We start from the raw sequence: 13,995 nt of genomic DNA on the forward strand, positions 1-13,995 counted from the left end.
GGGTAGGGGGGTACTTCCTCTTCCTCTCAAGTGTTTGGGAGATGGAAAGCTGAACACTTCCACGGGACATTGTGGAGATGGTTGTTGGTGACCCAGGTGGTGGTGTTGCTGACAGATCGTCTGTTTGCGGGGTGGCAGGTGCCGGTATGACTACAGAGGTGGCTGGAGCGGCCGAGACTGCAGCAGAAGAGGAAGCAGGATGAGCCAGAGACGTTTCTTGGTTTTGAAGGTGTGTACTCCACTGCAGCTCGTGCTTTGCACTTAGATGCCTGATCATGCAGGTTGTGCTCAGGTTGAGAAGGTTTATGCCTCGCTTCAGGCTCTGATTGCACAGGGTGCAAACCACTCGTGTCCTGTCATCAGCACATTTTCTAAAGAACTTCCACGCTAGAGAACTCTTTTGAGCTGACTTTGGTGCGCTCGTTCCCTTGCTGCGTTGGGCAGTAGCAGGCGTAGTGTCTAGGGCACGGCCGCTCCGCTTCTGCACCCTGCTCCCTCTTCTGCTGTGCTGGTGGCTCTGTGCGACCACCGCCTCTTCCTCCAAAATACTCAGGTCACCTGCATGACCTTCATTCCATGTGGGGTCGAGGACCTCATCGTCCTCCACATCATCTTCCACCCAGTCTTCACCCCTGCCCTCCCTGTCGGTCTCCACAATGCTGAACGCCGCAGCAGTTGGCACCTGCGTTTCGTCATCATCGGAGACGTGCTGTGATAGTCCTTCCATGTACTCATCTTGAGAAATAAGTGGTTGGGCATCGCTGCACTCAATCTCTTCCACTTCTGGGGCAGGGCTAGGTGGATGGCCCTGGGAAACCCTGCTGACAGAGTCCTCAAAAAGAATAAGAGACTGCTGTATGGCTTGGGGCTCAGACTGCTTGCCTGATTTGCAAGGGGGTGAGGTGAAAGACGGTTGGACATTGGCTGCAGGTGCCAACTCTGACCTTTCTGTAGTAGACTGGGTGGGAGACAATGTGAAGGAACTGGAGGCACTGTCAGCAGCAAACCAATCTACTATCACCTCTCAGTGTTCTGGCCTCATCACTTCTAGAGGCGTATGATGCCCTACCAAATACTGCTGCAGGTTCTGTCGCCTACTCACACTTGAGGAAGGTGTTTCACTTGTGCGTGTAGCTGGCACAGATCAACCACGTCCTCTCCTTGCAACAGGAGCTCTAGCAGCAGCACCACGACCCCGGCCACGGCCCCTATTTGACGCTCTCCTCATATTTCTGAAATTTAAGATCTTGCCCTAGAAAGGTCTTTATTGAATAGCAGAACAAAAGAACAACAGTATCGCACGGGTGTATCTCACAGTCAAATATGCAAACTATGCCGCAATTTAATGTTTTTTACACCAAAAGGGTGTGTATTGAATAGCGGAATAGGATAAAAAACTGTGTATCTCACACGTACAAACACAGACTAGGCCCGATTAAATTTTTTCCTACCCTAAAGGGAGGATGAGGAAGAGGAGTATGGAACAGGCAGCACCCTCAAATCTTCAGAAGTATGAGATGAACCTCAAAAACTTGGAAAGGTGGATCTCACACGTACCGACACAGACTATTCCGCAATTTAATTGATCCCCAAAGGTTTTTATTGAATAGCGGAATGGGAAATATGATCAAAAAAAGTGTATGTATCTCACACGTACAGAAGCACACTAGGCCCCAATTACTATTGTTTGTACACCTAAAAGGATGGATGAGGAGGAGGAGGAGTATGGAACAGGCAGCACCCTCAAATCTTCAGAAGTATGAGATGAACCTCAAAAACTTGGAAAGGTGGATCTCACACGTACCGACACAGACTATTCCGCAATTTAATTGATCCCCAAAGGTTTTTATTGAATAGCGGAATAGGAAATATGATCAAAAAAAGTGTATGTATCTCACACGTACAGAAGCACACTAGGCCCCAATTACTATTGTTTGTACACCTAAAAGGATGGAGGAGGAGGAGGAGGAGGAGTATGGAACAGGCAGCACCCTCAAAGCTTCAGAAGTATGAGATGAACCCCAAAAACTTGGAAAGGTGGATCTCACACGTACCGACACAGACTATTCCGCAATTTAATTGATCCCCAAAGGTTTTTATTGAATAGCGGAATAGGAAATATGATCAAAAAAAGTGTATGTATCTCACACGTACAGAAGCACACTAGGCCCCAATTACTATTGTTTGTACACCTAAAAGGATGGAGGAGGAGGAGGAGGAGTATGGAACAGGTAGCACCCTCAAAGCTTCAGAAGTATGAGATGAACCCCAAAAACTTGGAAAGGTGGATCTCACACGTACCGACACAGACTATCCCGCAATTTAATTGATCCCCAAAGGTTTTTATTGAATAGCGGAATAGGAAATATGATAAAAAAAAAGTGTATGTTTTTCACACGTACAGAAGCACACTAGGCCCCAATTACTATTGTTTGTACACCTAAAAGGATGGATGAGGAGGAGGAGGATGAAACAGGCAGCACCCTCAAATCTTCAGAAGTACGAGATTGTGTTCACTGTACCCCACAAAGATTGTGTTCACTGCACCCCAAAAGGATTGTCTTCACTGCACCCCACAAAGATTGTGTTCACTGTAATCCACAAAGATTGTGTTCACTGTACCCCCCCAAAGATTTTGTTCACTGCACCCCACAAAGATTGTGTTCACTGTACCCCACAAAGATTTTGTTCACTGCACTCCACAAGGATTGTCTTCACTGCACCCCACAAGGATTGTCTTCACTGCACCCCACAAAGATTGTGTTCACTGTACCCCACAAAGATTGTGTTCACTGCACCCCAAAAGGATTGTCTTCACTGCACCCCACAAAGATTGTGTTCACTGTACCCCACAAAGATTGTGCTCACTGTACCCCCCAAAGATTTTGTTCACTGCACCCCACAAGGATTGTCTTCACTGCACCCCACAAGGATTGTCTTCATTGCACCCCACAAAGATTGTGTTCACTGCACCCCAAAAGGATTGTCTTCACTGCACCCCACAAAGATTGTGTTCACTGTACCCCACAAGGATTGTCTTCACTGCACCCCACAAGGATTGTCTTCACTGCACCCCACAAAGATTGTGTTCACTGTACCCCACAAAGATTGTGTTCACTGCACCACAAAAGGATTGTCTTCACTGCACCCCACAAAGATTGTGTTCACTGTACCCCACAAAGATTGTGTTCACTGTACCCCACAAAGATTTTGTTCACTGCACCCAACAAATATTGTGTTCACTGTACCCCACAAAGATTGTGTTCACTGCACCCCAAAAGGATTGTCTTCACTGCACCCCACAAAGATTGTGTTCACTGTACCCCACAAAGATTTTGTTCACTGCACCCCACAAAGATTGTGTTCACTGTACCCCACAAAGATTGTGTTCACTGTACCCCACAAAGATTTTGATCACTGCACCCCACAAGGATTGTCTTCACTGCACCCCACAAGGATTGTCTTCACTGCACCCCACAAAGATTGTGTTCACTGCACCCCAAAAGGATTGTCTTCACTGCACCCCACAAAGATTGTGTTCACTGTAATCCACAAAGATTGTGTTCACTGTACCCCACAAAGATTTTGTTCACTGCACCCCACAAGGATTGTCTTCACTGCACCCCACAAAGATTGTGTTCACTGTACCCCACAAAGATTGTGTTCACTGCACCCCAAAAGGATTTTCTTCACTGCACCCCACAAAGATTGTGTTCACTGTACCCCACAAAGATTGTGTTCACTGTAGCCCACAAAGATTGTGTTCACTGTACCCCCCAAAGATTTTGTTCACTGCACCCCACAAGGATTGTCTTCACTGCACCCCACAAGGATTGTCTTCACTGCACCCCACAAAGATTGTGTTCACTGTACCCCACAAAGATTTTGTTCACTGTACCCCACAAAGATTGTGTTCACTGTACCCCACAAAGATTTTGTTCACTGCACCCCACAAAGATTGTGTTCACTGCACCCCAAAAGGATTGTCTTCACTGCACCCCACAAAGATTGTGTTCACTGTACCCCACAAGGATTGTCTTCACTGCACCCCACAAAGATAGTGTTCACTGTACCCCACAAAGATTGTGTTCACTGTACCCCCCAAAGATTTTGTTCACTGCACCCCACAAGGATTGTCTTCACTGCACCCCACAAAGATTGTGTTCACTGTACCCCACAAAGATTGTGTTCACTGTACCCCACAAAGATTTTGTTCACTGCACCCCACAAAGATTGTGTTCACTGCACCCCAAAAGGATTGTCTTCACTGCACCCCCACAAAGATTGTGTTCACTGTACCCCACAATGATTGTCTTCACTGCACCCCACAAGGATTGTCTTCACTGCACCCCACAAAGATTGTGTTCACTGTACCCCACAAAGATTGTGTTCACTGTACCCCCCAAAGATTTTGTTCACTGTACCCCCCAAAGATTTTGTTCACTGCACCCCACAAGGATTGTGTTCACTGTACCCCACAAAGATTGTGTTCACTGTAATCCACAAAGATTGTGTTCACTGTACCCCACAAAGATTTTGTTCACTGCACCCCACAAGGATTGTCTTCACTGCACCCCACAAAGATTGTGTTCACTGTACCCCACAAAGATTGTGTTCACTGCACCCCAAAAGGATTTTCTTCACTGTACCCCACAAAGATTGTGTTCACTGTACCCCACAAAGATTGTGTTCACTGTACCCCCCAAAGATTTTGTTCACTGCACCCCACAAGGATTGTCTTCACTGCACCCCACAAGGATTGTCTTCACTGCACCCCACAAAGATTGTGTTCACTGTACCCCACAAAGATTTTGTTCACTGTACCCCACAAAGATTGTGTTCACTGTACCCCACAAAGATTTTGTTCACTGCACCCCACAAAGATTGTGTTCACTGCACCCCAAAAGGATTGTCTTCACTGCACCCCACAAAGATTGTGTTCACTGTACCCCACAAGGATTGTCTTCACTGCACCCCACAAAGATTGTGTTCACTGTACCCCACAAAGATTGTGTTCACTGTACCCCCCAAAGATTTTGTTCACTGCACCCCACAAGGATTGTCTTCACTGCACCCCACAAAGATTGTGTTCACTGTACCCCACAAAGATTGTGTTCACTGTACCCCACAAAGATTTTGTTCACTGCACCCCACAAAGATTGTGTTCACTGCACCCCAAAAGGATTGTCTTCACTGCACCCCCACAAAGATTGTGTTCACTGTACCCCACAATGATTGTCTTCACTGCACCCCACAAGGATTGTCTTCACTGCACCCCACAAAGATTGTGTTCACTGTACCCCACAAAGATTGTGTTCACTGTACCCCCCAAAGATTTTGTTCACTGTACCCCCCAAAGATTTTGTTCACTGCACCCCACAAGGATTGTGTTCACTGTACCCCACAAAGATTGTGTTCACTGTACCCCACAAAGATTTTGTTCACTGCACCCCACAAAGATTGTGTTCACTGCACCCCAAAAGGATTGTCTTCACTGCACCCCACAAAGATTGTGTTCACTGTACCCCACAAGGATTGTCTTCACTGCACCCCACAAGGATTGTCTTCACTGCACCCCACAAAGATTGTGTTCACTGTACCCCACAAAGATTGTGTTCACTGCACCCCAAAAGGATTATCTTCACTGCACCCCACAAAGATTGTGTTCACTGTACCCCACAAAGATTGTGTTCACTGTACCCCCCAAAGATTATGTTCACTGCACCCCACAAGGATTGTCTTCACTGCACCCCACAAGGATTGTCTTCACTGCACCCCACAAAGATTGTGTTCACTGTACCCCACAAAGATTGTGTTCACTGTACCCCCCAAAGATTTTGTTCACTGCACCCCACAAGGATTGTCTTCACTGCACCCCACAAGGATTGTCTTCACTGCACCCCACAAAGATTGTGTTCACTGTTCCCCACAAAGATTTTGATCACTGCACCCCACAAAGATTGTGTTCACTGCACCCCAAAAGGATTGTCTTCACTGCACCCCACAAAGATTGTGTTCACTGCACCCCACAAAGATTGTGTTCACTGTACCCCACAAAGATTTTGATCACTGCACCCCACAAAGATTGTGTTCACTGCACCCCAAAAGGATTGTCTTCACTGCACCCCACAAAGATTGTGTTCACTGCACCCCACAAAGATTTTGTTCACTGTACCCCACAAAGATTGTGTTCACTGTACCCTACAAAGATTTTGTTCACTGCACCCCACAAAGATTTTGTTCACTGCACCCCACAAAGATTGTGTTCACTGTACCCAACAAGGATTGTCTTCACTGCACCCCACAAGGATTGTCTTCACTGCACCCCACAAAGATTGTGTTCACTGCACCCCACAAAGATTGTGTTCACTGTACCCCACAAAGATTTTGTTCACTGCACCCCAAAAGGATTGTGTTCACTGCACCCCAAAAAGATTGTGTTCACTGCAGCCCACACACAGAAAAATGGATGTGGATCACTGACACCTGCCTATCTCCTATCCCACACCACACAGCAATATCGATTGTAGTTTGTAGAACACACTGACCCTATAATTCAGCAGACTCTATCCCTAAAATGTCTACAACTCGCCCTGCCTAAACACTCCGACCTGACCCTAAATTCTATCCGGACACCAATTTGTTTTCCCTGCCTGTCTTTCCCTAATCAGCAGCCAGCACGTATGTGTGCTCTGTCCCTGAGCTAAGCAGCAGAATGACGCCGCTGCGGCTGCCTCGAACTTATAAAGACTTGGTCACATGCTTCAGACGGCCAATCACAGCTACTCATACATTTGCAGGCATGGCTGGGATAGCTTAAGGCACACCAGTTAAACGATTGTTGATTGGCTGTTGAAAGCCCGCCATGAAAAGAGCGCCAAAACATGCAAAACCCGGAAATAAAACGACCGAACACGGATTTTTTACCCGAACATACAGTAAAGTGTCCGTGTCCGTGTTCGGGTAACAAAAATCCAATTATTCGGTACGAACACGAATAATACAGTCCGTGTTCGCTCAACACTAGTTATGAAATATTGATATTAAGATTGCTATATTGCACAAATTCAGATTTGATATTTGCACAATTATCACTTTGCACAATCGAGTATTTATTAGAGATATTTATTTATAATAGCAGCACTGATCTACTTTGTTTTCTTGATTATACACAAAGCTAAACATTCACAATGGTACGCAGGATTTTTTAGACCAGTTTGTATAATAGGGCTTCTATGGAATCCTTCCTCAAGCTACAATTCAGAATTGTGAATATAAGTGAGTAAAACTGAGTCCGTAGCCCTTGTGCCCTGGGAAAAACCACCAAACATGTTAGCAGGCCTTTGATTCTTGGCCAACAATGACCATGCTGGCTCTGGGCCCCTCCTATAGATCTCTTGCTGGGAATGAGATAGGGTACCCAAGCTGCCATTTTAGGTCACTTACATTCCCCTGGCCTGAAGCCCACCTGCAGAAATAAGGAACTCCCACACGTTCAGCCTTTTAACGATTTTTACTGTTGGATGCATAATTAACAATTCCTTATAACGTGACTTTCACTTCTACTACTTCAGGCCCAACATCAGAAATTTTGCACAGTGTAGAATTAACACTAAAACAGGATGGTCACCCAACTCTTCCATTATCCTCACTGCAGGGTTTTCCAAATGAGTTTATTAGGGGCCTACCCCGAAGGGTTCACTACCTTAGGCTACAGGCTTGCATATACGTATACCGGGGTAGCCTCTTCCATCTCCAGAATATATAGGACTTACTAACTCCATCCATCATACCCACCCAGGGGAGGGGCCTTACTGGAAGGGGTATCAATACCTACTTGCAAACATATAGCATTGTATCTTCTCTAAATACTTTGTAAAAACTAACTTTTACAAGTAATTTCTATTAATACATGTATTGGTGGATTCTTCAATGAATTATCTTTATTCTGCTGCCTTCTACTTCAGAACTTTCATTCTGTCATGAGGAACTCGGCCTGAGAGTAGCTGTAGATATAACTTGCACAAAACTATTATATCTATTGAATGTTGCAAAATAAAATAAGAAAAAGAGTTTTCACCTTTGGAATGAAATATCCTCTAAATGTGACATCTTGAATCGTTTCATGTGGCATCCCATTTGGTGCAATATCACCAAACCGCTGAATCTCATGAATTACGGCATCAGTATACGGCATTTTCTTCCTATGCTCTGCTTGAGGTTGAGCCGTGCCAATAATGCTATCAATTTCATTTTGAACTTTCTCTGCCAAGGAATGGATACTGTTTACACTATAATACATTATATTAATTGGACAAATTTAGACATGTATATGTGCTACATTAGGCAAATTTCAGCGCATCTCCAAACAAAATTGAACCCCCTTCCCATAACTCTGTCATACATCTTGCACTTTTTTCATACCTTCTAAATCATGTTTTACTCACCTAAATCCATTGTCCAACTCCCTTGTCGCAAAGCTTTGAGGTGTAGGAGATTGCTAATCCAGCTTTGCTAAGGAGTCCATGCTGGCCAGTCCCTAACAGTAACCTTGCTCTGATGTTACCACTGGAATTCCTATCCTGGATCCTATGAGAACCCCACCACTAGACAGCCAATAGGAAATGTCCATGTCAGACAGGCAGTGATGTGGGCATGTGAAGAAAGACCTATGTCCTGTAAACCACAGAAAAAAGAAAGCTCAGAACTTGAGCATCACATGATTATGGACATAGATGAGTAAACAATTAGATTTTTTTTTTTAATACCAGGGATTCGTTAGGAGTGGGGTTAGGGGAGCTTTAAGGAGGTGCTACAGGTGAACTTAAAAAAAAAATAAAAAAAAAAAAAGTTTCAGTTTATCCTATTGGGTATGGAAATAAAGAAACAAAAGATGAGGGTATTATTGACTCAACTGTACTTTCTATGTTATTAGTTATAGTGGCAACCATATTACATGCTTAAGTGAGTTAATCATCCAAGCAGCATGGTGTCTGCCAATAGAAACCTTCTTCTGAAAATGCTAGTTGCTTTGGCTTTTAGTCTGATCCTCTGAACTGCGTATTCAACACAATCAGTTACTGATCCAGAACAAGAACACAATTTAAAAGATTAGGACAATCACAGTAATGTTCTCATTTCTTAAGTCATTCTGGGCTAGTTCCTTAAAGTAATGAAGCCATAGAGTTAGCTTTACAGGCATTAAGCCAGTACTTTCAGAAGAAGACATCAGTAATAGCAATCTGCACATTACTGGGTGTCTGACTTCAGAAGCTTTCCCCTTTCCATTGAAAGTTATGCCTTCATTGGACAAAGGGAAGAAAGGTGGCGGGGCTTAGACCTGAATTCACAGCAGAGAAACTTGTATCTTCTGGTTACAGGAGACGGTGGCCTTTTTTCAGAATGTTCACATCACTGCCTGCATGATGTGGACTCTACTTTGTGGCTGTGTAGAGGCAGAGTCTTCTCAGGGTCCATAAGAGGAGTAAGCCGTAATATTAGCACTAGGAGACTTTTGGGGACTGAGATGCCACACTTAAGTGAGTGAAGCTTGCTTTACATAGTTGAAAAAAATTAATACAGCTGAATGGGTGACCGGGTGATGGGAGGAAGCAGTGGGAGGGGGGTTAGTTTTTGCCCCAGTGATGGGCTTTTACAATGAAATAACGCAATAAAAAAATTAAAAACGTCATTCCTTACTTTGTATTTCTGGATATTTCATCATTACCAGTATTGCCCATCTCATAGTGGTGGTGGTTGTCTCCATTCCGGCAGCAAAAAGATCATTCACTAGAGCAATTAAGTTATCATTGTGAAAATACTCTGAGGATTCTGATTTTCCCTAGTGAAAAGAAAAATTAATAATGAATGTAGTGTGTTTTAATAGGCATTCTTAGTTCCTGCTTATCTGAGGATTTTTAATGCATTTTTTTGTGTATAAATTGAACCAGGGGTTATCCAACGAGTATGTAAGGGAGCTTGCGATTGGTGCCAAACTGCTCAAGTCTCCATTCTGTTTCTTCTTGGATAGGACAGCTACTCAACTGCTAGTAGTTGTATCCTTTGCCATATTGTGTCAAACCCCTGGCCATAGGCCCACTCATGACATCCCTGGCCATAGGCCATAGCCCATAATATTTTAGAATAAAGCAATGTCCGCACAAGTAATACACTTCCAGCACTTTACTGTATTGTCTCAAAGTTGGCCATGACATGTAACATCACTGACAGAATTCTTGGGCACAGAACATTATATACAGGAGCAGACATTCTGTAGCTGTCATTTGGCCACAGAACGCCAGAGCATAATTTGTAAGCCATCTTCGCTTATCACCTCCTATTTCTTGTGAGCACAACAGTGTCGGGACCATTACTCCCTGTATACAGTCCACAGCATTCAGCTTCAATCACCGAGTAGGAACAATGTTCCCTCATGTCAGAGGACACTGACCTGGCCTCAAAGGCTTTTTGCATCCTGCTCACAGTCCAAAGACAACTGTAAAAGAGTCAGAGTGACTGCAGCTGGTCTTTCTAGGTGTTGAACTACCTCACTCAGGACTACAGCCTTGTTAAGGGCCCTTGGCAGTAGATGATTGAATTTGAATATCTCGGGGTGTATTTGGCTCCCAACTCTCTAGGTTCCTCCCATCCTGGTACCTATATGGGCACTAATTGCACCCATTACATCACAAAAGGACAGTTTCCTCTTAAAGTTGCCTAGCACCTACTTACAGTATATTATTCCCTCTACCACACTATATTGGGAAAAAAGCTACATAAGAGTAATTAAGCTAACTGCACCTGCCTACAGTTTTCTATATTTTATGGCGGTATGTGAACTAAAGAACTAGCACGTTCTTAGTATTTTTAGATTTAATCTTGAAAAACCATGCTACATTCTTTTTTAGTCTTTTATAAAATGTATATTTTATTTTTAAGTGCCCTCAGGACGTAGTCAACTATTGCAGACCACGTGGAAAGGCTATCCCCAGAATGATCTGTCCTCTGTTTGGGTCTTTAATGTCTGCAACTATATTCAGCACCTTATTGCTGGTTGCATTCTTCTTTTCACCTACCTTTTCCTGCATTGTTTTCTTTTGAGTTGGTTCCTCTTATAATTAGGGTTGAGCGGACACCTAGATGTCCGTGTTCGACGGGTTCGGCCGAACTTTAAAAAAAAGTCCGGGTCCGTGTCCCGGACTTTTACCGAACTTTTCCCGGACACCGAACCCCATTGAAGTCAATGGGGACCCGAACTTTAAGGCACTAAAATGGCTCTAAAACACCAAAGGAAAGGGCTAGAGTGCTGCAAATGGCAGCAAAACGTAATTAAGAGCATGGCAAGTGCTCTGCAAACAAATGTGGATAGGGAAATAACTTAAAACAACAAAAAAAAACAGAAAAATAAAACAATGTTCTTCTTCATCTCTGAAGGACGAGGCCCATATGGAGTAGGAGGGAGATTGAGGTGGTGGTGGATGTGGCGGTGACATAGGCGTGCGCACAGGGTGTGCTGGGTGTGCCTGGGCACACCCTAATCACCTAGGGCACATAGCATTGCCAGTGAGGAGATGGGAAAGATCTCCCTGGGACCTGCTCTGCTCTATTTCTCCTTGCCTACAGGTACATGGCCCCGATACATTACTCTCCCTGCTGGCAAACACATGCATGTGTATTTCAACTTTGGGGTGCACACCTTAATGCAATAGGCTGCGCACACCTATGGGCGGTGTAGGTGGAAGCGGCGGTGGAGGAGGACCAGGGCCGGATTAACAGCATCATGGGCTTGGTGCTGAGGATTTTGAAGGGCCTTAAGGGCCGTGCCTTGCCATGCACCCAGAGGAGGAAGGGTGCAGCCATGCATGCCTAATTCAACATGGGATGCTGTCTCTGAAGCCCATAAACACATCCATGCATCGCCAACTGTCCCTCCTTGTCCGGCCTTCACGCTGTGTGGGGAGGTTCTGAGGGTGCTGCCTGGGGAAGCGAGCATAGAAGCCAGACTTCTGTGTTTACAAGTGACAGAAGAGCGGTAACAGTGAATATGGCCAACCCGGGGCCTATATAAAAGGTAGGGGCCTGGAGCTGCAGCTCCAATAGCCCCTACATTAATCTGGCCCTGAGGAGGAGGACGAGGTAGCCAACACTGCTTCTTTTCAAAAATTTTAAATGAGGGTACACCCCAAAAGAGTGAGAAAGAGCAAAAATGGAACAATGGGTGGGTAAGGTCGGTATCCATTGCTATTCTGCATAAGGTACGGAAAAGTCCCGTGGGATCCATGCCTGGTTCATTTTAATGAACGTGAGCTTGTCCACATTGTCTCTGGACAGGCGGCTGCGCTTGTCTGTTATAACGCCCCCAGCCGTGCTAAATACCCGTTCAGATAATACACTGGCTGCAGGGCACGCCAGCACCTCCAAGGCGTAAAGGGCAAGCTCAGGCCATGTGCCCAATTTGGAGACCCAGAAGTTGAAGGGGGCAGACCCGTCATTCACTACATGTAGGCGTGTGCACACATACTGCTCCACCATGTTGGTAAAATGCTGCCTCCTGCTAAGACGTTCCATCTGAGCTGCTGGTGCTGCTGTTTGTTGTGGCGTGCTGACAAAGCTTTTCCACATTTCGGCCATGCTAACCCTGCCTTCTGAGGTGCTGGCGGTGCCCTGGTTGCGTTGGCGACCTCCTCCTCCTCCTCCTCTGCCTTGTGCTTCCACTGTGGCCCCGCTGTCAGATGGGAATGCCAGCAGCATGGCGTCTACCAGCGTGCGCTTGTACTCGCGCATCTTGCGATCGCGCTCCAGTGAGTGAATTAAGGACGGTACGTTGTCCTTGTAACGGGGATCCAGCAGCGTGGCCACCCAGTAATCAGCACAAGTTAGAATGTGGGCAACTCGGCGGTCGTTGTGGAGACACTGCAGCATGTAATCGCTCATGTGTGCCAGGCTGCCCAGAGGCAACGAAAGGCTGTCCTCTGTGGGAGGTGTATCGTCCGTGTCCTCTGTATCCCCCCAGCCACGCACCAGTGATGGCCATGAGCTGGCCTGGGTGCCACCCTGCTGTGAACATGGTTCCATCTCCTCCTCCAGCTCCTCCTCCTCCTCATCCTCCAGAACTGTGCCCCTGCTGGACAATTGCGTCCCTGGCGTTTGCGTGTGCAGGAACCCACCCTCGGAGCCCCTTGCGAATGACTGCCCTGAAAGCCTTGGAAATGTTACCTCTTCATCCTCCTCCTCCTCCTCATCCTGTGCCACATCCTCTTCCATCATCGCCCGAATTGTTTTTTCAAGGAGGCATAGAAGTGGGATAGTTAAGCTGAGAACGGCGTCATTGCCACTGGCCATGTTGGTGGAGTACTCAAAACAGCGCAACAAGGCACACAGGTCTCGCATGGAGGCCCAGTTAAATTAAATAGCGGAATAGAAAATATGATCCAAAAAAAGTGTATGTATATCACACGTACACAACCACACTGGGCCCCAATTACTATTGTTTGTACCCCTAAAAGGCTAGATGAGGAGTAGGGGGAGTATGGAACAGGCAGCACCCTCAAACCTTCAGAAGTATGAGATGAACCCCAACAACTTGGAAAGGTGGATCTCTCTCACACGTACCAACACAGACTATCCCCCAATTTAACTGATCCCCAAAGGTTTTTGATTAAATAGCGGAATAGAAAATATGATCCAAAAAAAGTGTATGTATATCACACGTACACAACCACACTGGGCCCCAATTACTATTGTTTGTACCCCTAAAAGGCTAGATGAGGAGTAGGGGGAGTATGGAACAGGCAGCACCCTCAAACCTTCAGAAGTATGAGATGAACCCCAACAACTTGGAAAGGTGGATCTCTCTCACACGTACCAACACAGACTATCCCCCAATTTAACTGATCCCCAAAGGTTTTTGATTAAATAGCGGAATAGAAAATATGATCCAAAAAAAGTGTATGTATATCACACGTACACAACCACACTAGGCCCCAATTACTATTG

At 45.6% G+C, this 13,995-nt stretch overlaps 1 protein-coding gene across 1 annotated transcript in view; it reads right to left on the reverse strand.

Moving 5' to 3' along the window:
• The window catches only part of LOC309550377 (uncharacterized protein), a 151,649-nt gene that overhangs the window by 88,306 nt on the left and 49,348 nt on the right, over positions 1 to 13,995 (reverse strand). Inside the window, exons 7-8 of the mRNA XM_082250772.1 lie at positions 9,700 to 9,841; positions 8,081 to 8,265 (exon numbers count right to left, since the gene is read on the reverse strand). Of these exons, the coding sequence (XP_082106898.1) occupies positions 8,081 to 8,265; positions 9,700 to 9,841 (327 nt within the window). The remainder of the gene's footprint in view (positions 1 to 8,080; positions 8,266 to 9,699; positions 9,842 to 13,995) is intronic.

The sequence above is a fragment of the Pelophylax lessonae genome (assembly GCF_965119305.1).
Source record: "Pelophylax lessonae genome assembly, chromosome: 3".
Classification (NCBI taxonomy): Eukaryota; Metazoa; Chordata; class Amphibia; order Anura; family Ranidae; genus Pelophylax; species Pelophylax lessonae.